The following is a 22,361-nucleotide window of genomic DNA, read 5'->3' as shown; positions in this document are numbered from 1 at the left end:
CAGTCTGTACTGCTTGGGGATGATGATAGTTCTATTAAGTTCACTTTACCAGCAAAGCAGATGTTTTGATTACACAAGAAACATTTTGTTTATGGCTATTAAAATACATATTTGCTGAACTATTTGTAAGGGGCTCTTTACACCAATGGGGTTATCCTTTTTATTTAAGGCAAGTGAATTCAAAACCCACAAGAGAAACTGTTAAATGTCTGAATCTAGAATACTAGCATCTCAAGATACTTATGTGACTTAGACTCAACACATTCAGTTGTATCATTTGGCTGTATGCCCACCTGCCTCATCTATACCCCTAAGGACTCATCTCAGTCATAAGTCTCTATCAGAGGAACTATATACCCAGCTCTGCTTCCTCCCTTCAGTTCTGAGTATAATTCCAAGTTGAGACACAAAGCTTGATTGTGACTCTAACAACCTAAAAGTTCTCTGACTTGGATGTCTGATGGTCCTTGAAGGGGGAGGAGTGGTATCATGGTAGGGGCTGAGCAGATGAGAATGTGTACATAACAAGTGTAGGAGACAAACCCCATCTTTGAAGTCTGATGAGTCCACTGGGGTTTCTAGCTTGAAAAAAGTTTCATGGTGATAACAAGGAATATCTCAAGTGTAAATAAATGGCAAACCAGTGAAAATAACAATAAAATATTTTTAATGCCTACAATTTCTTGTATACATAAATTGCAAAACTTTCACCTATATATGCAAAAGGAGATTCTCTTGCAGGTCAACAGCACCAGAAAACAAGCTAAACTATGTAAAAGGTTTTTTTTTTTTTTTTGTAAAAATTTGATTTGTCCATTATGTAAAAGACATGATGGATTTAATATCTCCATCAAAATATATATCCCACTTTAATCATACACTAAACACCTGAATATTTTATCACATCCACTCACAAAATAAATAGTAGTCTAATACATTCAGCACATTGAAAATAAAACCACCAGTCTCTCTTCATATATTTATTCTCTTTCCAAACATGTTTTGGTCTCCTGCTATATCTCAGAAATGTACTAATAGCTGCTTTTAAGTTACAAAATGCAAAACAATAATTTATTTCTTGGAGAAAATCTTGGGGGTTACATTAAAAAATGAATTCCAAGTTCCCACAGACTTTCTTTTTTGTTGTTAATAGTCTTCGAACCTTCTCAAAGCACACATGTAAGGCTGCCTGTGACATGTGGTACCCTGGCCTCCAAATGGACATAACTGCATTTATAGTTAGAGAAAATACAAAGACAAGTTCTGAAAGTAGCCTTAAAAGAAAGGGTCCTTGCTTTGACATAGCAACATCAAAAGCAAGTAGGACTGTGCAATCAGAGCTATATAAGTTTTATGAAAACTACTTTCCTTTCACATCATTTGTGTTAGAGAATGCCGCACCCATGATCATGTAACATTATTACAATCATGACATAACATTACTACATTCGTGAATTAACATTACCCAATAAAAGGCACATCTTTAAGTATTGAATTAAGAAAATTGGAAAATCAAAACGTTAGATACATTAAAAATCAAGCACTTAATTTGTAAACCTTGATAAAATATCAGCTATTCCAGTTTCTTCAAAGGCTTGTGAACTTTTTGTAAGGGTGGTCAGGAAGTGCAGAAGAATAAAATGGAAGACAGGATTTGGAAACAAGGCCAAGATTAATATAAAAGGTTTGCTCAGAATTTTTTTTTTAAAATGAGCTACAGAAGTGCCCCTTTTATATTGATGCTAGGAAATATCAAGATCAACATCTTATGTTTTTTTAAAAAATGCATTAGAAATGATGGACACAGGACACAACCTGACTTCCTACCAAGTTCTGGAACTTTCATCTAGCACCATGATGCCTTTCTGTACAAATCAGCTACACAATATCATTGAGTAAAGTGCTAGTAAACTTTTAAGCCACCACAGATCTTTTCAGCTATGATAAGCACTTGATTGTAATTATAGATTTCATATTTTTAAAAAAACATGAAATAATTTTGTAAGGGAATAAAGCACATAAGTGATGGCAAAGGAAATAATGTTTCAAACCTCTTGTTTTATTATATGGAACGTCACACTACCTTTATGTCAATTTCATTTAAGGTACTTGACATGGGTGGCAAGCAGTCAACAGGATTCTATGCCACCAATGTAACAATTCTATGTGGAGAGTTAGGGTGTTATTTTCAGTGATGAAGACACCTTTCATGAGATTATTTAAAAATTAAATCTTTCACTTTCAAAAGTTCTAAACTCAGTTCAAAATGAGGTTCTTAGAAGATGGTTCCATGATCCCATCAAGAGAGGCTAAAGGTGGTAATCTAGATAACCCAACCTTAAAGATGGAAGAAAGGTATGGATAAAAAGGGATACACAAAAACAAGTTTGGGACTTTTTGAAGAGTAAGGATTCTTTGAAGGATAACTCCTCCTACCTCCTAATCCCCATGCTCCAATGGAATAGAATAGCCACAACGTTTATTAATAAGTGTTCTATAAACTTATGTTCCACTGCCTCCAATCTCCACATTAAGTCAAGGACAAATGTTTTCTAGCATATCTCATTTTCTGTTACTGACTTTCCTTGAGACTTGGTTTCCCTCCAGCTGGACCTAGGTCAGCCTGTTTGGAATTGCTTGGGACTTCAGGCTCAAGATATCAAATTTATGGATATTAAAGAAGGGTGAGAATGAAGAAAATTCCATAGCCCAATAAAACACCAGTAACAGGGAACATTCTTTAAAAGCCTTTTCTACCTGGGAAAAATCTCACAGTGCATAGTTTGAAATAAAAGTGCAAAACAGGCAAAAAAGAAGGTGGTGGTCTTAAACACACATGAATTTAGTTTTTGGTTTTGTCATTAATATTTACTAAGGAATTTAAAATGCAAAGTCACTAATAGGTACAGGGGCACCTTGAGATTCCAGAATATTTATGGTGGGGAAGGGGGAGGAGGCAAGCCTCACATGTAGCTTCTTTATATTTTTAAACTATTACTCTTCCAAATCTAATGTTTGAATAAAATATTTCAATACAAAAATGGACTTTCAAAAGATAAAAAAATCAATCAGCACAGTCGCTGTCTATTTTACACTAACGCTAACAAAATAAATCAAAGAAAATGTGGAACACAATATTCTCAGACTAAATGGCATAACTTGCATTTTCACCTTGGAAAAATTTTAATTGCTTAATCACCTATGTTAGTGATTGAGTGCTCAGCATCCAATCCACAAATAATGCAGAATACAATATAATTTTACTTTATACTGCAAAGTCATAAGGATGACATCCATACGATAATTAGAAAGCCTAATCTACATTTTCAAGTTCTCAATCCAAATAGATTAGGACAGGTCACTTTATTGCTGGCAACATTCATAGAAAGGCCAGGTTCCTCATGTTTGATTAGGAGCTGGACAATGCCCTGCTCACATATTAGCTGAATTATGGAAGTTAAGAGGCAATCTTTTTTTTTTCCTTTAAAGTAGCAAAGGAACAATAGAAGATTGGCTGACTAGTGAGTGGCCCCACATTAGAGTGCATAGTTCATCAGAATCAAGGCTGGAATCTGTGAACAGTTAACTTCATAAGAGCATTCAGTGGGCATATTAGATCATCTGCATTACACATTTCACCCTAGGAAGTATTTTAAAATATTTAATGCTCAAATGACAGCCTGCAAATGACAGTATGCATTCCTTCTCCTGGAGTACCCAAATATAAATCTAAAATGATAAAGGGGGGTTTCTTCAGTCTGAAGGCAGGGATTCCTTGCAGCGGGGTGTCTCCAGAATTTCACAAAAATAGATAAAAGCAGCAGCTAACGCCTCTTCAGCTTCTTGGCCTTTCGACGCTTCAATTCTTCTTCTTCACGTCTCATTTCCTCTAAGTCCTCTTGCATACCTAATCTTAAGCTGTCAAAAAGATATTTTTCAAAAGTATTTGTTAAAATACATGAGATAACCTCATTCTTTAAAAAGTAAAAATGAAATTTCAACCAGGAGCTCATACTAAATGTGCCTCAAGGCTTTACCACTGAAAACTAGACTAACAGGTATTTTTTACCAGGGGTCACTGACCCAAACTAAAGTGGGAAAAAAGAACTCACACTGAACAAAAGCAACTTAAAATTTCCATTAAAGTAATAAAGTATAAATGGTTTATCTTAAAAGATTTTAAAAATAAAGAACAGGGAAGCAGAACAGGTAGGAGCATCCGCCTACCATATGGGAGATCCAGAGTTCAAACCCAGGGCCTCCTGACCCATGTGCTGAGCTGGCCCACATGCAGTGCTGATGCATGCAAGGAATGCCATGCCACACAGGGGTATCCCCTGTGTAGGGAAGCCCCACATGCAAGGAGTGCACCCTGAGGGGAGCTGCCCCACGAGAAAAAAGCACAGCCTGCCCAGGAGTGACGTGACACACATGAGAGCTGACGCAGCAAGATGAAGAAACAAAAAGAAACAGATTCCTAGTGCTGCTGACAAGAATGCAAGCAGACACAGAAGAACACACAGCTGATGGACACAGCAAACAACGTGGGAGGGGTGCCAGAGGGGGAAAGAGAGAGAAATAAATTAAAAAATAAAGAACAAAAAACAATTCAATAAAATACCATTCTATTCTTGCCTCTTCTCAACACTTCAGATTGATATTTTATCTAGTTAACAGGAAGGAGGTTAGGAGGGAGAAGCAGTTTTAGCATTCTGAACTGAGATTGAGGTGAATTATTTCACCAAGTAGACACTATAAAGAAAATAATCATGCTCCTCAGGAAATCATTAGTTTACTATCAGGTGGCTAAAAAGGGATCAGACAAAGGGATTTCAATATACCCCCATCAGGTCCTTAAGGCCAGCAGAGTTAGAGGTTAAGAGGTTAGAGTTAGCAAGACTGAGATTTGTTGGATGTGGGAAAGGAACTAAGGAGGGGGAAAGAAAAGCAGAATATGCTAAAACCAGAGGGGAGGCCCTAGCATTTGTGTGTCTACGTGTATGAGGCACTGTACTAGGCAACTGGTACACACTGTCTTCATCTGTGCAATACCTCAACGAGTACAAGCAGTACATTCTCATTTCATGAATGAGAAAACAGGTTTAGACAGGCTATGGAATTTGTCTAAGATCCCTGCAGCAAGTAAGCAGGACTGGACTCCAGATCTGTGTGACCAAAGGCCCTGCTTCCAACAAGCAGAAAAGAATCTTTAGGGTATTTTCTGCACAAATATTTTAGGTTTTGTGCTTACCTCTTTGCTTCTTCCTTTTGCTGCTCTTTCCAACTACTCTCCATGTAACGTAAGGCATAATCACTTTCATCTTTGTATCTAAACAGAGAAAATCAAACTTGTAAACAACTCAATTTCTTAAAGGGACTACAACCTCCCATTTTAAAAATCAACATCTCCTTTACAACTAAATCCAACACACATTTAGGATTTCTCCTTGCTTGGCAGGGGAGTGGCACTAGGATAGGTCTTTTTTTGTTTTACTTATATTCCACTTCATTCAATCCTTCTAAAATCTTATTTTAAAAATAATTTACTCAAGTTAACCCAGCTAGTAAGGGGTAGAACTTTGATTTAAACCCTGATCTTTCCACTATACCAGTGCTTCTTAAATTTTAATGTGCATATAAAGATTCTGATTCCATCAGTCTGGGGAGGGCCTGAGAGCCTGCACTTCTAATAAGCTTCCAGGTGATACCAAAGCTGCTGGTCCCATACTGCTGTCCAGGGACCAGTCTTTTGAGTAGCAAAACTTTTTACACAAAAGAGAAGCAGATGTCAAATCAGACGAGCTTTCAACATAGTTCTGTGGATCATTTTCTGACTCCAAATCCAATCTATTTCTACTACACTAAGCTGCTTTACTTCCATTAAATATACATCTTATCTAAGAACAGCCATTGAAAGGGGATATTTTTGTTTAATGCAAATAACAATTCCCAACTCATAAGTGCAAAAAAGTAAATCTACTTAGAGTAAAATCACCCAAGGGTCCCTAATTAAAAATTTTATTCAATGCCTAAATCATTAATGTTTATTTCTCCCCCATAATACGAATTATTCAAAATAAAAAGATTTTATCACATTTGCCCAAATTTTCTTAGCCATACTTTTTTCTATCATAGCCAAAGATTTCTCGAATGTGCTTGGATATTTCTTCCTGAGGTTCTCCTTCATCATCAATAAAATCTTCCATCTCAGAGTCATATTCATCATCTTCTTCCTCTTCATAGTCTCGCTGCCTTTTGTAGCCAGAAGGGAAAGGGAACCTTTGAGGACCTGCCAACAGAAAAGCCATTACTGTTAAGAACATCTTCTTCAGTTTACTGTAAAATATTAAAACATTTTTTAATAGGTGTCCAACTAAAATGTCCCAACAGAGTTCTATGTAAAATGAGATCTTTTGTTTTGTTTTTTGAGGTACTGGGGCCAGGGATTGAACCCGGGATGCAGGAAGCCAGTGCTCAACCACTGAGCCTCATTGGCTCCCCTGTAAAATGAGATTTTTAAGAATTCAGTACAATATCCTTAAAAACCAGAGTCAGTAATCTGGCCCTCGTATGGACTTATTACTACTTCATCCCTGCTGCTTTTGGTATCCATGAAAGAATAGAATTCCTATTTATCCCAGGAGTTACTCCAAATGTCTATTACATTTTCTAGCTTAGTAGGTCCTATACTTCTGGATTTAAAAGACCAGTAAAATTTCTTAAACACACACACACACACTACATCATAGTGATCCTACGATCACTGACTTTTCATTTTGCCAAGCAGATAGGAACTGCCATCTACCATAATCACTAAACATTTATAAGTCAAAAGGAGCATGAAAGATTCTCAGAATATGGATAACTGTTCAAACTAAGTTTAACTTCAGGGAAAACTCACTAAGTTATCCTTATTTCTGTCATTTTGCAAAAAAAAAAAAAAACTGGTAAAAACTCAGCTAAAGTCAGGCATTGATCAATGGACTGCATTTGAGAACATTTTCTAGTCCTTGATTACAGATACTCCTTTTGTTCCTCTTACATAGTTGTTTCTAATACGCATGGCTTGTCTCCCTAGCTCAGGGTTGTCAACCTTGGTTCTAGTGACATTTTACACAGGATAATTCTTTGTTGTGGGGACTGTTCTGTGTATTGTAGAATGTTTAGCAGCATCCCTGGTGTCAACCCACTAGATGACAGAGACATCCCCTGCCCCCAGTTGTGACAATCAAATATGTCTCCAGACATTGCCAAATATTCCCTGGATGGGGCAAAATCCCCTCTAGTTGAACCATTAGTCTAGCTGAATTAGGAAGTTTAAAGCAAGGAATCTCATCTTTAATTTCTGTTTAGATTCTCCATAGTGCCTAACAAGAGCTTTAAACAAATGCCTATTAGCATGAAGCAGCCATGAACTAGCAACTAGCAACTACCAATAACCCTGTATCTATGGATAATGTGGATTCCTAAAGTACCAGTAGGTAGGACCTTGATGTTGCCCATTGCAAGATTCAAAAAATACAAGGACAATCTAAAACAGTTCCTGGCACATGGTGGTTAACAAATATTTGATGAATAAATAATATACCAACATGTTTCAAGCATTCACAATTACACTCTGATGCTTGAAGAAAAGTTTCACTAGGCCTCACAAAAAGGTAAAGATTAATCCATCCATTGAACTACATAATGAATGTGCACTTACCCTGTCCCACAAATCACACAGCAAAGTTTATTGTACACAGGGACATTGCAGGAGTAACACAGAGGGCCCTAGATAAGTCTATTTGTAAAGACTTTTCCAAGCCATGATCACTGAAGAAACCCTCAGGTACAGGGTAGATAAAACATAGGATTCTATCAGCATTGGAGTACATTAAAAGGCACATGGAAGGGTTCTCTCAGGATCTCTGGAAAGTATACTCTCCAACCTCCTAGTGACAAATATATATACTCTTAGGGTGAGGGGCAATCTTACCTTGGGCAGATCTGTAGCCAGATAGGGAAGGCTTCATTCCATTTATTTGTCCATTGCAGGACCGGCTAATGATATTTTTAGAAGAAATTGTTTCTGCCACAACAGTGCACTTGGGCTTTACGGGGGGACCTGAACTATTAACTGTTCGCTCAGATCCCGAGCCACTCACTGGTCTTCCAGGGCCTGAACAACTAACAGTCCGTCCAGATGGAACTGAGCTACCAACTGATCGCCCAGGGCCACTGGCTGATCGCCCAGAGGGGCCTGAACCACCGACTGATCGTTGAAGGTTATGTGGACTGCTCACAGGTCGCCCAGGGCCACCACAGCTGCCTACAGGTCTCCCAGAACCACCCAAGCCACTGATGAGTCGCCCATGACCACTTGGTCCACTGACTGTTCGCCCAGAGGAATTTGAGTCACTGGCTGGCCTCTTGGTACCCCTGAGTGATTGCTCAGGTCCTGAGCTGCAGCTGCCATTCTGGCGCCTGGGCACAGGGCCAGAGCTAACTGTGGGCCGAGCAGTCCCTGTGCTAGGCCGCCCAGGGGCTGAGCTGGAGCTGCCATCTGGCTGCCTGATACCTGGACTCTTAGCTTTATTGTGCGGGTTGACCAAGGGGCCAGACCTGGAATGGACAGGATGAGAAAGAGGGGATTTTTTGGCTTTGTGCTCAGCAGATTTCTGAGTCCCACCGGCAGAAGTCTTTGGGACACTTGGTGAATAGGTGCTGGAGTGGGGCTTCCCTGCCCCATTGAAAACAGGTCTGTCGTGGCCTTCACGAAGTGAAGGTTGGGAACAATTGCCAGATCCTGCCTTGGTCCTCTCTCCTGGCATGGATTTGGATGATGACAAACCTAAGTGTTTCTCACTGGCTGTGCTGAGTCTGGATTTCTTCCCAGCATGAGGAAGGGGAGTTCCCTTGGAAGAAGGATGCTTGTCCCCAGAACCTTTGCTAAGTTTTGTGCCCACACTTTCTTTTTGAGAGGGTGCCTTTTTGGGCACCGTTGGAGGTAGTCTTACATCTGTCTCAGGTTTCTTTTTCCTATGCTTTCGTTCGAGAAACTCTCGCTCCCTCAGTTCTTCGGCAGTCATAGGCCGCTCTTCTGTTTTCTTCACTACCTTGATCTCCACTGGCTCATGCTGCTTTTTCTCAGCCAACCTGAGGAGATCAGTGAAGTTCATGGGTGGTGGGGCACTTTTAAGGGGGACCTTTGGCTTGCTTTCAACTTTGGGAGGTTCCTGCTCTTCCTCATATTCCTGCTCCAATTCCTCTTGATTGTATTCTAAGAATTCATCCTCTTCTTCCATATCGTATTCTTGGACTGCTCCATGGTGGGTGTGGCTTTCCAATGCCTGCCTCTTCTTTGATTTTTCCTCAACAGGAATCCCATTGTAACCATGGAAATTATCTTTTGTCCTCTTAGCCATAGCTCTTGCTTTCTTGTCATGTTTTAGCTCGATTCGCTTTTTCACTAGGTCTTCTTTTCTCCTTTTCTCCTCTAAAGCTAAAAGAGGCAAAACAATAACATTTTATTATATCAAGGTCTCAACATAGCAGTATGCTCATCTGAAATCAGTTGGTGACCAAAAACACAAGATAAATGCTCAAATTATAGTTTGAAGACATCGAGGAATCAAAATAAGGAAGTCATTCAAATAAGTATCAATTGAGTCATCTTTACATAATGAGTGGGTCACATATGGGTTTTTCTATATGACTAAGCAAGTGAAAGACTTGGTTTTCAGCTTTAAATATAGGAAACAGTTCATACCAAATAAATATACCAAGTTAAGGGGATATTACTATTCACTTAGCAGTAATTACTACTTAATCAATGAATATGAAAATTGATTGAATCAATTTCCTTGTTATTTACATGAAGTAAAATTACTTCTTAAGCTTAATGGTTTTCAAAAAGTGTCCCTATTTTAACCTATTAGATAGTACTCAATAGTAAGAAAATTAAAATACAAAATAGAAAAGAGGCATCCCAGAACCAAGATCAAAGAATGGTGTTCTTACTGGAGATGCAATTAGAAGGCAGTCTCACTGTCCCCAAGATGCTTTTAATTTAATAGGCAATAAAAGATAACTTCCATGCAAATCATCAACATAAGAACATATATAAAACCATAAATACAGTTAGCCCAGACATCCACTGCAATTCCATTAGCCAACTACGTTTTCACAAATATCCACTAGTTAAGTACAAGTTAGCTATGAAAGTAGAAAACTTTGAAACTGAGAATAAGAATATTGATATATACCTTTCCGTCTGAGCTCCTCCTCTTTCCTTCTGAGAAAAGCTTGTACTGCAGCTGATTGGACACCCTTAACTTTTGGGTCTTTTTTGGGAGGTCCCACTGCCAAACTGTACCTTTTCTAAAAATAAAAATAGTAGATGTTATAAGCAATTCAACTTTACAAGTACATTGTCCATTAGGTTTTGGCATTGTGCCAAGCACTGAGAGGTTTAAATGTTGACTAAAAACCTATTCTGAACAATGAAGAGATCATATAATCTGTATTAAAACTTAGCTATAACTAAGGAAACGAGAGAGCCCACAACTGCAAGTAAGAGAGTCCCATCTATCAGCCTTGTGGAACTAAAGCCCCCTCTCAATTACAAATGGAGTGGGCATCACCATCCCAGAATCCTCAGGATTTAGGAATGAATGATGGAATAGAGTTGACTTACAGGTATTCTAATATAGACTTATTGTGATTCTAGCAATGGAAGAACTTATATCATTGATGTGGAGGCAGGGCCATTGGAGATTCTGAGGTCAGGGGAGGGAAAACAGGTGCAATATGGGGGCATTTTTGGGACTTGGGAATTGTCCTGAATGACACTGCAATGAAAGACACAGTTCATTATATATCCTGCCATAACCTACAGAACTGTGTAAGACAGAGTGTAGTTTCTCTCTACAATGTAAACTATAATCCATGCTTAGTGGCAATGCTTCAAAATGTGTTCATCAACTGCAATGAACGTACCACACTAATGAAGGATGATGTTAATGGGGGTAAATATGGGTGGTGCAGGGAGCAGGGCATATGGGAACCCCCTATATTTTTTATGTAACATTTATGTAATCTAAATATCTTTAAAAAAAATTTTTTTTAACTTAGCTAAAAAACTTCAGGCTAAATATGACCATGTGTGGCTATTTTTAAGTATAATTTCTTTGTAACATCCCAAATAATGCATAAAAGAACACTTTAAAGAGACATTGTCTTCAGCTATTTTCCATAAAAGTATTTGAACTGAGTGACTTAAAGATCACCACTAAAAACTAAAAGAGAAAGGATTATTTGAATACTGTATGCTTTAAAATTCTGATTTAAAAAATTATATTTTTCTCAGATTCCATAGAACTAAGCATTTCAAAATCTCTTTTCAAACTAACAGAATAAACTACTTCTCATAATTGTTTTCTCTCCTGATTACTCCACTCCAGGTGATTTTTTAAAATAGGGACTCACAGTTACATACATTGTTTTGTTTAGAATGTGGAGGCATCAAGATTTAACTCCAACCATCCCCAAAGGTTAGGGGCAAACCTTAGCTAAAAAGCATTTTAAAGAAACTATTATTGTCTATGCAGCAAGAAGAGTACAATTCTCTTTAACCTTTAACTGTAACTCTTATGTAGATTAAATATCAATTTTCCACACAAACTCTCTTTTAGACAGATTTCCATAACACCCAAAAGAGTGCCAACATTATCCTGGCATAGATGGTACTTCTCTGGGCTTCACTTTTTATGTAATAGCATTGGGAAATGACTAAAGCCAGAATAATGTTAATTTGAACTATGAAATGCAAAATATTTCCATTTTATAAGTACCTATCATTAGAGAAGTACGATAAACACAGACCAGTGATGATTCACCTCTAGGACCATTCCACATTAAATTTACTGGTCAGGAAATAAGATTTTTTAAATGTCCTCCCCCTCTTTCATCTTGTTAGGCAGATGTCATTCCTAACCATTGAGCCTACTGCTATGCTAGAAACACTAACCTCTGAGAACAAATTGGGCTACTAAGGAACCAAAAAAGTAATTTCCAAAATGTGTTTGAAATTCATGGAAGAAAGCCAAAGGACCCACACTTACTATAAGGCTGCAAAATACAAAATATCTTGAAAAAGGCTGGAAGTTCCAAATAAGTTAGTCTACTAATGAAGCAGTTTGCTAAGGAAGCAGGCTATGACCCAACTTGAAAATCCTACATGATAGCTATGCTGAGATCTGACACATCCCTGACTGAGAGAAATCCCAAAAGAGATCATCCAGATTCTTCTCCTAGGTCACAGTGAGGTGCTTTAATTAGTCCATGTCTTTGTAAATTTAATTGTAGACTTTTTCCATAGTGGATAAGGGTCCAATATTTAAAAAAGAGAAAAGAAGATAAAGGAGACTGAGAAGAAAGAAATGCAATATTACCTAACTAGATGCATAAAACTGCCTTGTTTTACAATAAAAGAACCTCAAATACAAGTTTTAGCCACAAGAAGCTCACATTTTCATTGTGGAAGGCCACCAAGAAGAAGATTCAAGCTGCCTAAGACATATGCAGACTCATAAGCAGAGGCAGATACTCACTCCACACCATCCCATCAGGTAGATTTGGAGAAAGGGTAGATTTTCATCACCAAGACTTAAGTTTTCCTGTCCCTGCCAATACTTACAAAGGGTTTCCCCCCAGAGTGCCAATATACATGTTAGTGCTGCTTAATTATTTAAAACAGCACTGGCTTCTTGTCTAGATATTACAGGACTGATCACTACCCTAATCTGATTTCAGGACAGACATCTTTCATCCTATCATGGAACTCCAAGAGATAGATAATGGGATATAACTAGCAGAAAAGCTATTCTTGATTGAATGCAGGTACCTAAAAGGGAAAACAACAATATCAGTGGTATATAGTTTAATGTCATGTTTACCAAATTCAATCATTCACATATCACCTTTATGATTTTTATCTTTTTAACAATATCCATGAAATCAATGGCTTGAAAGGCTAGTATATTTTTCCAATTCATATTAAAATATATAACTATTAAGGAAGGAGGGAGGGAGGGAAGAAAGAAGGCTAGCTTTGTATATTACCTAAAATCACAGTACAGCCAGGGCTATAGGTACTATACTTTAGGAAGTATTCTTGTTCTCATGCTATATATATATATATATATATATATATATATATATATATACACACACACATTATTGATTTTTAGCTCATTTAATTAATCTTTGTTCTGCATTTCCCCCAATTATTATAAGTTCTCATATTTCTTCCTTTCATAGAATGCTTTGGTATATAAGATTAATATAAGTGTTTCCATGGTTTAAAATGTTAAAAAAAAAAAAAAAAGGAAAAACACAGATTCACAGGCCTCAGAAACAGGAAAGTCAGAAAAACATGGAAGGAGGGTGGAGTGTTCAGAAACTCATTCAGAAAAGAATTCCAAAAACCACTTTTAGTTTTTTTCAAAGTGTAAACTTTTTCCTTCAATCATAATGCCACATTATTTTAGCTTTTTTCCTTTAACACCTCTAATCTTTAAGGATACTTAAGCTGGCCTCATGTTTAACCCAACAACTTCGTAGTAGTATCCTATCCCTTTGATGCAGAAGGAATTCAATAAGTCTATAAATTGTCTATTTCATGTGTATGCAAGGAAACAATTTAAAAAAAAAATTTTTTTACCCCCCCCCCTTGCAGCTTGCTTGCTGTCTGCTCTGTGTCCATTTGCTGTGTGTTCTGTGTCTGCTTGTCTCTCTTTGTTGCGTCATCTTGCTGTACCAGCTCTCCGCTGGCGGAGGTCGTCAGTTCTCTGCAGACCGTCAGCTTTCCACGGGCACAGGCCATTAGTTCTCCATGGGCACCGGCCAGCTTGCCTTCACAAGGAGGCCCTGGGATGTGAACCCGGGGCTTCCCATATAGTAGACAGGAGCCCAATCATTGAGCCACAGCTACTTCCCAGGAAACAATTTAAAAAACAAGCAAGAAGGCAAGGACAGCACTGCTCTGATGAGGCTTAATCTTATTAATTGACATATGTATTGAGTCATAATTAATAGTCTCTTACATCCTTTGATTTTTAAGAGAAACCAAAGAAGATCTAAATAAACAGAAGGACATTCCATGCTCATGGACTGGAAGACTAAATATTGTCAAGATGTCAATCCTAACCCAAAATGATTTACGGCGCAAAATATGTGAATAGCCATTTCTCCAAAGAGGATATAAAAATGGATAAAAAGCACACAAAGGATGTTCAACATCACTAGCTATTAGGGAAATGCAAATCTAAACACAATGAGGGAAAGCGGACGTGGCTTTCTGATAGAGCATCCGCCAACCATACGGAGGGTCCAGGGTTCAATACCCAGGGCCTCCTGACCCTTGTGGTGAGCTGGCCCATGAGCAGGGCTGCCACACACAAGGAATTCCATGCCACACAGGGGTGTCCCCTCCTTAGAGGAGCCCCACGCACAAGGAGTGTGTGCCCCACAAGGAGAACCGCCCCACATGAATAAAGCACAGCCTACCCAGGAGTGGGGCCACACACATGGAGAGCTGACGCAGCAAGATGACACAAAAAAGTGATGCACTTTCCTGGTGCCACATGACAAGAATGCCAGAAGACACAGAAGAACACACAGCGAATGGACACAGAGAACAGAGACCGGGACTGAAGGGGAGAGAAATAAAGAAATCTTAAACACAAGGTGATACCATTTCACTCCCACTAGATCAGCTGATCAGCTAATCAGCTAATACTAAAAAAAAAAACCAGACAGCTACAAGTGTTGTTTCTTACTATACGTGAAAGGATGTGGAGAAATAAAAACACTCGTTCATTGCTGGGGGGGGGTGTTGTAAAATGGTATAGCCACTATGGAAGACAGTTTGGCAGTTCCCCAGGAAGCTAAGTATAGAATTACCACATGACCTGGCAATCCCACTACTAGGTATATATCCAGTAGCAGGGTCTCAGACAATTGCACATTGATGTTCACAGCAGCATTATTCGCTATTGCCAAAAGATGGAAGCAACCCAAGTGTCCACCAACCAATGAATGTATAAACAATATTTAGTATACACACACAATGGAATATTGTTCAGCTGTATAAAGGAATGAAGTTCTGATGCGTGGATGAACCTTGAAGACATCATGGCGAGTAAAATAAGCCAGACACAAAAGGACAAGTATTGTATGATCTCACTGATATGAAGTAATTAGAATAAGCAAATTCATAGAGTCAGAATCTAGAATATAGGTTACCAAGGGCTGGATTGGGGGCAGGGAATGGGGATTTAATACTTAAAGTGTACAGAATTTCTATTGAGGTTGACTTTGGTAATGTATGATGGTGATAGTTACACAACATTGTGCATGTGGTTAAAAGGGGAAATTTTAGGTCATACATATTTTACTAGAATAAAATTTAAAAAACAAACAAACATAGGACTGTACAACACAACGAACACTATTGTAAAAGGTGGACTTTGATTAATAGTGCAATTATAAAAATGTTCTTTCATAAATTTTAACAAATATACCTCACTATTGCAAAGTGTTAATAATAGGGTAGTACATGGGAACTCTGTATTTTATGTATTTTATGCATGATATTTTCTATAAACCTACAACTCCTGTAACAGGAAAAAAAAAATGTAATTAAAAAAAAAAAGATTTGTTGTAATAAAATATTTCATAAAACAAGGCCCCAAACCTTGCAGGGGTAGCCCAATAGAAAGCCATGTTAAAAACAAAACAAAACATAAAACTTCAGGCTGCGATCGTATGGTATCGTATCATATAAGGCAGAAGAACTATTTGGCACTTTCCCCTACCTCAAATGGTCACAGCTAGCTAGCAGTAGCACACTGATTCAAGGCACCAGGCTGCTTCATTGTTTGACAATCACAAAAAACAGCTGGACAAGAGTTTCTTTTATTCTTAGCATATCCATTTTACTAAACTGCAAGCCAATTCAGTTATTTTGTTGGACTCCAGTGAATGATCCACAAAGTGAAGCCTTATGCTATTTAAATATGGTTTCAGAGATTTAGCTAAGATTTATAATGCTAAGGCTAAAAAGACCTAGAAAATATTAAACCACTTTAAAATATAGTTGATCCTTTTATTGAAGCTACACTGTCAAGGTCAGTTAAGAAAATAAGGAACTTACAGCCTGGAATATGTGTTCACCAAATACGTCAGTCCTGGAAAGCTGTTTTTCACTCAAGAGGTAACATACTGTTTAATTGTGGAAAATACAAAAATTTCCTGATGGTTTAAAACAAGTTATAAATGTACTACTGGTTAGAATTATAAGTTAGGAATATTCAGTACATCCTTAGCTTTAATAATCACAGCACCATTTAAAAAATCATCTTAAAGCATCACAGTTAGGGAATGAACACAGGCCGGAACACCAGTGGTTTGCATTATGCTTGTTTAGCTGTATAGTTAAGAGGGTTAAACATTAATAAAACACCCAAAGGGCATGGCTATGCAGAATTGCTATGGGGTTAAATGTAAAATTTGCTGTTACTGTGTTTATGAAAATATATCTGGAAAGCAGATGTAGCCCCATGGTTGAGTGCCTGCTTCCTATGTATGAGGTCCTGGGGTCAATCACTGGTACCTCCTTCAAAAAAATAAAAAAATAAAGTATACATATATAATAGAATGCAATAATATCAAAGAGTGGTACCTCCGAGAGTCTCTAGTCCAACCTCTGGTTTAGAAATGGTCCTAAAAGGAAACTTTTAACTGGCAGTCATTCACACAGTTTGTAGCATAGTCAGCATTAGAATCCGGGTCTCCTGACTCAGGTCCAAAAGTGTTCTTACATCATGCCTCATTTAAATTAACTCCAACACTTTCATCTCCAATTCTAACCTCACTCTTAAGCACCATTCCCTAATTTTCACCTGCCTCTTAGATAATGCCATCACCTCAAATAGGCCTACAACTGAACTTTTCTATCTTATTCTCCCTCATCCTCAGACTCTCTTTCTGTTAAGTCATGCAGGCATTCTCCCAATGAAAATATCTCTCTATCCATCAGTTTCCAAATCCTGTTGGTTTGCCTTTAAATCTCTCCCTTCATACTTGACTATACTCGGAGACGCCTCAACAACAAACCAACAGGGTTACTGCCTAAGGCTATGTTAGGCTGAAGGAGTTGGAGGAGGGAGCTAGCTATAGATGACAACCTTCCTCAGCACCCTATACCCAGAACACTCCCTCATTCAGCACTGGGTTGTGATTAAGGGCAAGGACTCTGGTGCCAGATTGCTCAGATTAGATTCTCTGCTCTTCCATTTACTAGCCTTGTTACTTATTAGCTGTGTGGCCTTGGACAAGTTTCTTTACCTCTCTGGGCCTCAGTTTCCTCATCTGCAAAACAATCTCCTTTATATGGTTGTTATGGGGATTTAATTAATTACTATACCTAAAGTGCTTAAAATAATGCCTGGAACAGAGGAAGCACTCTAAATGTTATTATTTTCATTATTATTGAGAAACAGATTCTCTTGGTAGTTATGGGGGAGAGAAAGAACAGATTCTCTGTAGAGGTAAGGAGGGCAGTAGTTTCTAAAAGACCCCCTCCTAAAGCTCTTTTGAAAAGTACTGCTCTAGGCTAGAAATTCAAAGTTGCCCCTTGCAAGGCAAGGCAAATTTAGATCCAGAGTGGACCTATTGTAGAATTTGAGAGAGGTTCAATTATTTGCGTATAGAGAGGCCAGGACTCAGGAATGATTTTGAGAAGGAAAAATGGTTTATTGACGGCCAGCCAGACTCGGGAGCTTTCTGTTTGAATCCCTTGAATCCCGAGCCCCGAACAAGATTTTTGAATCCCTTTTATACAGAGAGGAAAGGCCAAATGGTCCCTTTGTTTCAGTTCTCAATAGGCTTCAATTAGCATATATATCTTCCACATCTTAGGTAAGCTTTTAGCATGGACTGTTCAGACTTTCTAGGCAAGCTTTTAGCATATTTAGTTTGCATTTCCCCTAAATACTTAAAGCTTATAGACCTTGCATTGTTATACTGTTTCCTGGGACTGGAGTCCTTGCCATTGTTACCAAGGGCAGGACTGCAGCCTCTTACCATCACACCCACAAGTCAGAGAGCTTAGGTTATCTCTGAAGAGACAAAGAGCCTCCCACCCATAGCCCACATCACTATAACCTATAACACTATTAAAGATCAAACTGACAACCCGCAAAAGCTTGTTTTGTTGGCCCAAACAGTTCTTTAAAAAAACAGTTTTATAAAACTGTTTTTATAAAAAAAACTATAAAAATGGTAGGCTTATTTTTAGTGCACGGAACTTGGCATCTATCATTTTACAACCAGACTACTTCCAGAATTTACTTTATCTACCTGGCCCCTGACAGCATCTGAACTTGCCATCCCAGTTGAAGTCCCTGGACTCCATCTTCAATACCTTGTTCTTATCCTCAAGGGGTGAAAGCCACACACAAAAAAACTCCTATATATCTAATACCATATATTAAGGCTTTCCTCTTCCTCTTGGTTTTTGGTCACATCAGAGCTACAGTATCTTCTCTGGGATGATGTTCACAATCTGATCCTAAGACAGAACATGTAACTTGTCTCACACACTACAACCCATCAAGTAAAGCTATGTGAAAACTACAAGAAACCATGCTCTAGGCTTTACTTTTGTAGCAAAAAAAACAAGACAATCACTTTGTTTTTGCTGGAGGAAATCAGGGAGAAGTACAAGGTTACCAAAAATATCTTTTCTCCTTTAAATATAAACAGATTAATAACAATGACTGATTACATCACCTTGACCAGCTGTTATTTTGTATTCAGTTCTCCACTGGGAAATGATAGTGTGCCTAATATTTTTGGGCATGATGCAATCCTACCTTAGTTTTAACTATTAATACAACATGGTAAAGATAACTATTTCTCAGAAAAAAATGAAAAGATTTGTTGCTTCTCGAGCCAGATACAATTAAAAATCAAGCCCTGTAAAAGAGTCCAAAATGGCTGTACAGGTGTTTTAGACATTTGCCTCCCTTTCTTGACAATACTAGGACTGAAACCCGAGAGTCAGTTCTGACAGGATCCAAATGGAAGATGAGGGAAAAATGTGGCTAAAAGGGGGAAATGCACCATAGCACTAGAGAAGGATGGAGCTCTGCAAAGCCTGTTTCTCAGACCATCATCAATCAATACAGGTCATGTCAGGCAGGGTATATGTGGGTGTGTGTACTGACATGAGTATGGGGGTGGGGGTGGGGATGGCTCATAATATTTCTTGACCTGGATGATGATTGGAATATTTGCTTTGTAATAATCTGTTACACTGTATGTCTTGTTATATTTCACAGTTTAAAAAGGGGGGAAAAAGAAAGGAAATAGAGGGTTGGGAGAATCTTTATATCAATAGGCTTTATTTCTTTTTAAAAAATATATGAAATAAATATGATGAAATGTTTTTATATGTTAAATATGACTTGTGGGTACATGGGGATGTGTTAACAGTCTGTATGTTTGCAGGTTTCCAAATTTTAAAAAATAAAATGTATTTTTCATAACAATGTATCTCTCCAACTATATGATTATACCAAATACCACTGATTGTACACTTTGGATGAACTGCTTTATTAATACGTATCAATAAAACGCATTCGTTTAAAAAACAATACAAGACCATACAACAGAGTGAACCCCACTGTAAGTGCTGGGCTATAGTTAATAGTACAATTATTAAAATGTTCTTTCATGAATTATACCAAACGTACCACACTAATGCAAGGTGTTAAAAATAGGGTGGTTTATGGGGGAAAAAAACACCCTAATGTAAACTATGGACTACAGTTAATAGAACAATCATAATATTCTTTCATCAAATAACTAAAAAATGTTTTAAAAATAAATAATTTTTTTTTAAAAAAGGCACCACATTAATGCAAAATTTTAATATTGGGGGGTATATGGGAGCACCGTATTTTCTACATGATTTTTCCATAAACCTATAACTTCTTTAATTAAATTAAAAAAAAAAAAAACCTTAAAAAAAGAATGTGTCTCTCTTTCCCCAGACCTGACCTGACTAAAAAGGAAAAATACTGAAGAAAGAAGGCAGTTTGGCTAAGCCTTATACACACAGTCTGCATGGATGGTGTGTTCTTGCTAGCTTTTGGAGGATAGGGCAGGGAAAACCATGATTTCATAACATTCATGCCTATTATTTATCTATTAATACCTCACCAATTTACCTTTTTCCTTTTCACTTCCTGTTATTCCAATGATAGATATATAGATACCCAATGTATATACTCAGAAATTTTCTACTGTAGGAATATGTCTGCTTTTCTCCCAGCAGCTATTAGTTTTTAGAATAAGAAATGACTAACTTGTTACTGATTCTTCCACAGAACATTCCTGGGCATCAAACCCAGTATTATCTATCTTTGACCTCCAATGAAATTCAGGAAGATCTAAAATGAAATATACATCTTATATTTCAAAGACTGTTACCAGACCCAATATTGCCTTGTCTAGGAAATCTTCAAATGCAGAAAGCAATTCTGTTGTTCAAGGTTTCTAAGATTTGAGTCCATAGCTCTAACCTGCAAAGCTTATGACTCATGGCTTAGAGTAATGAGCCATGGGATAGAGAAAGACTGTATATAAAATTAACTGGTATAGGCTATTTTTTAGTAGTTAATTTACTATCTTCAGCTCAATATTTTCAAAAAGGTAAATATGGGCCAGTTTCAGAAAACAGGAAAAACCAAGTGGGGGGGAGAGAGGGGGAGGACACACTTAACACATCTAGAAAATGCTGATCATAGTGACAGCTCAATAAATTCCAGTTGAATTGACTTTACCAGAGAGCTGTTTGAGTTTCTACACCTCACTGCTCAAACCGCAGGTATCACAATGCAATTCATCGGTTTACAGCTGTGCTGTGGGCACCATACTAGATCCAGTTATGATTAGTTTATGCAAAAAAGCTACACCCCCGCAAGCCAAGCTCTCTCCACCACACCAACATTTAGGTGTTTTTAATAACTTTATTTCAAATTAAAAAAAATAAAACATAAAAGGGCAGATCAACAAGTTATGGAAATCTGAAATCTGGAAGGCCACAAGGAAACAGAAATGGAAGCTAGCTAACCCTTTTTGTTAGCCAAGGATTTCGTGAATTCGCTCAACTTTTCTGCCCTTACAAAAAGTAATAATCTCCCTCTTGGGAGGTGATAATTTAATCACAACACATTGGCTGAGGGTGGGGCCAGAAAACCCAAGAAATCACTAAACTTGACCTCATGATCGGCGGGAAAACGCCCAAAAGGCCAAAACCCTAAAATCCCTGAACTCCCCTAGCTTTGGATTGAAGTTTATGCCAAAGCCAGAAACTACTATACACTGCTTTACGTGCCAGGTACGGTTCCAACTCACCATCTCTCAGACAACTCTAACTAAAACACCCAAACCGCCAAGCCTGTTTCAGGGGTAACTAAGGAAGGCTCCAACTAAACATCTCAAGCCCCTCTTCACCCCATTCTCCCAGCAGTGAATAACCAAGTAAAGAGATAAGGCGTACAGGACTCTCCTCTTCCTTAGTTGATAAGTGGATGCAAGTAAGTTCCACACGGGGCCACACATTCCGAACTTGAACACTGGTGTTTCCTACACTCGCGCCTCCACGGTAGGGAGACCGAGGTACCTACCAGCCCTGGCTCGACGCTGCTACTTACCGGTACATTGCTGACACCTTGTCCTTTGGAAGCTATGAGGAGAATTTCCCGGAAATCCATGTTGGCCGAGGCGGAGAGGCTGGACCTGGCTCTCCGGCAGGACTGAAGGTGCGCCTTACCGAGGCGCCCAACTATAGTCAAACGAACTCCTCGCCAGCTCTCTCCCACCCCTACTTAGCCCCACCACTTCCGGCGCCTTACACCGCCGTCTGCCCCCCACGGTCCCTCGAACAACTTAAATCCTCTTGGGTCCGCAACTACGATCGCGAGACCTAACGTAACTTCCGCTTTCGGGCCCGAGACACGTAGAAACGTGATACGTGGCTGCAGGCGTCGGCTCGAAGGGGCGGGACTAAACCCTTTTCCAACCAAGGAGATGTGGCCTAGTAAACTGCGGGGTGGGGCCAAGGGAGAGCGCGGCTCCCTTCGGGCTGTTGTCCCGGCCTGATCAGTGTTATTACTCTTAATGAACTCTGGGTAAGAAAAGCAGGGGGTTACATGCCAGGCCTGAATTCACTGGGTGTCACGGGTGGACGCTCAGGTCCAAAACGGCGGCGTCTTAACAGTAGAACCGACAGGACTCGAGTCAAGAAT

General features: G+C 38.5%; 1 protein-coding gene across 1 annotated transcript; it reads right to left on the bottom strand.

Moving 5' to 3' along the window:
• Window positions 1–650: 650 nt before the first annotated feature.
• SPTY2D1 (SPT2 chromatin protein domain containing 1) lies at window positions 651–22,113 on the bottom strand. Its single transcript, XM_004485336.5, has 6 exons — window positions 21,768–22,113; window positions 10,248–10,362; window positions 7,979–9,484; window positions 6,121–6,289; window positions 5,252–5,329; window positions 651–3,918 (listed from the first exon to the last, which is right to left on the bottom strand). Exons 1-6 carry the CDS (start codon window positions 21,825–21,827, stop codon window positions 3,825–3,827), a joined length of 2,022 nt encoding a protein of 673 aa, XP_004485393.2. The 5' UTR covers window positions 21,828–22,113; the 3' UTR covers window positions 651–3,824.
• Window positions 22,114–22,361: the final 248 nt, after the last annotated feature.

This window comes from Dasypus novemcinctus, chromosome 10 (assembly GCF_030445035.2).
Source record: "Dasypus novemcinctus isolate mDasNov1 chromosome 10, mDasNov1.1.hap2, whole genome shotgun sequence".
NCBI classification, from domain to species: domain Eukaryota; kingdom Metazoa; phylum Chordata; class Mammalia; order Cingulata; family Dasypodidae; genus Dasypus; species Dasypus novemcinctus.
The sequence above is the reverse complement of the archived record's forward strand: the minus strand, read 5'-3'. Positions and strand labels throughout refer to the sequence as shown.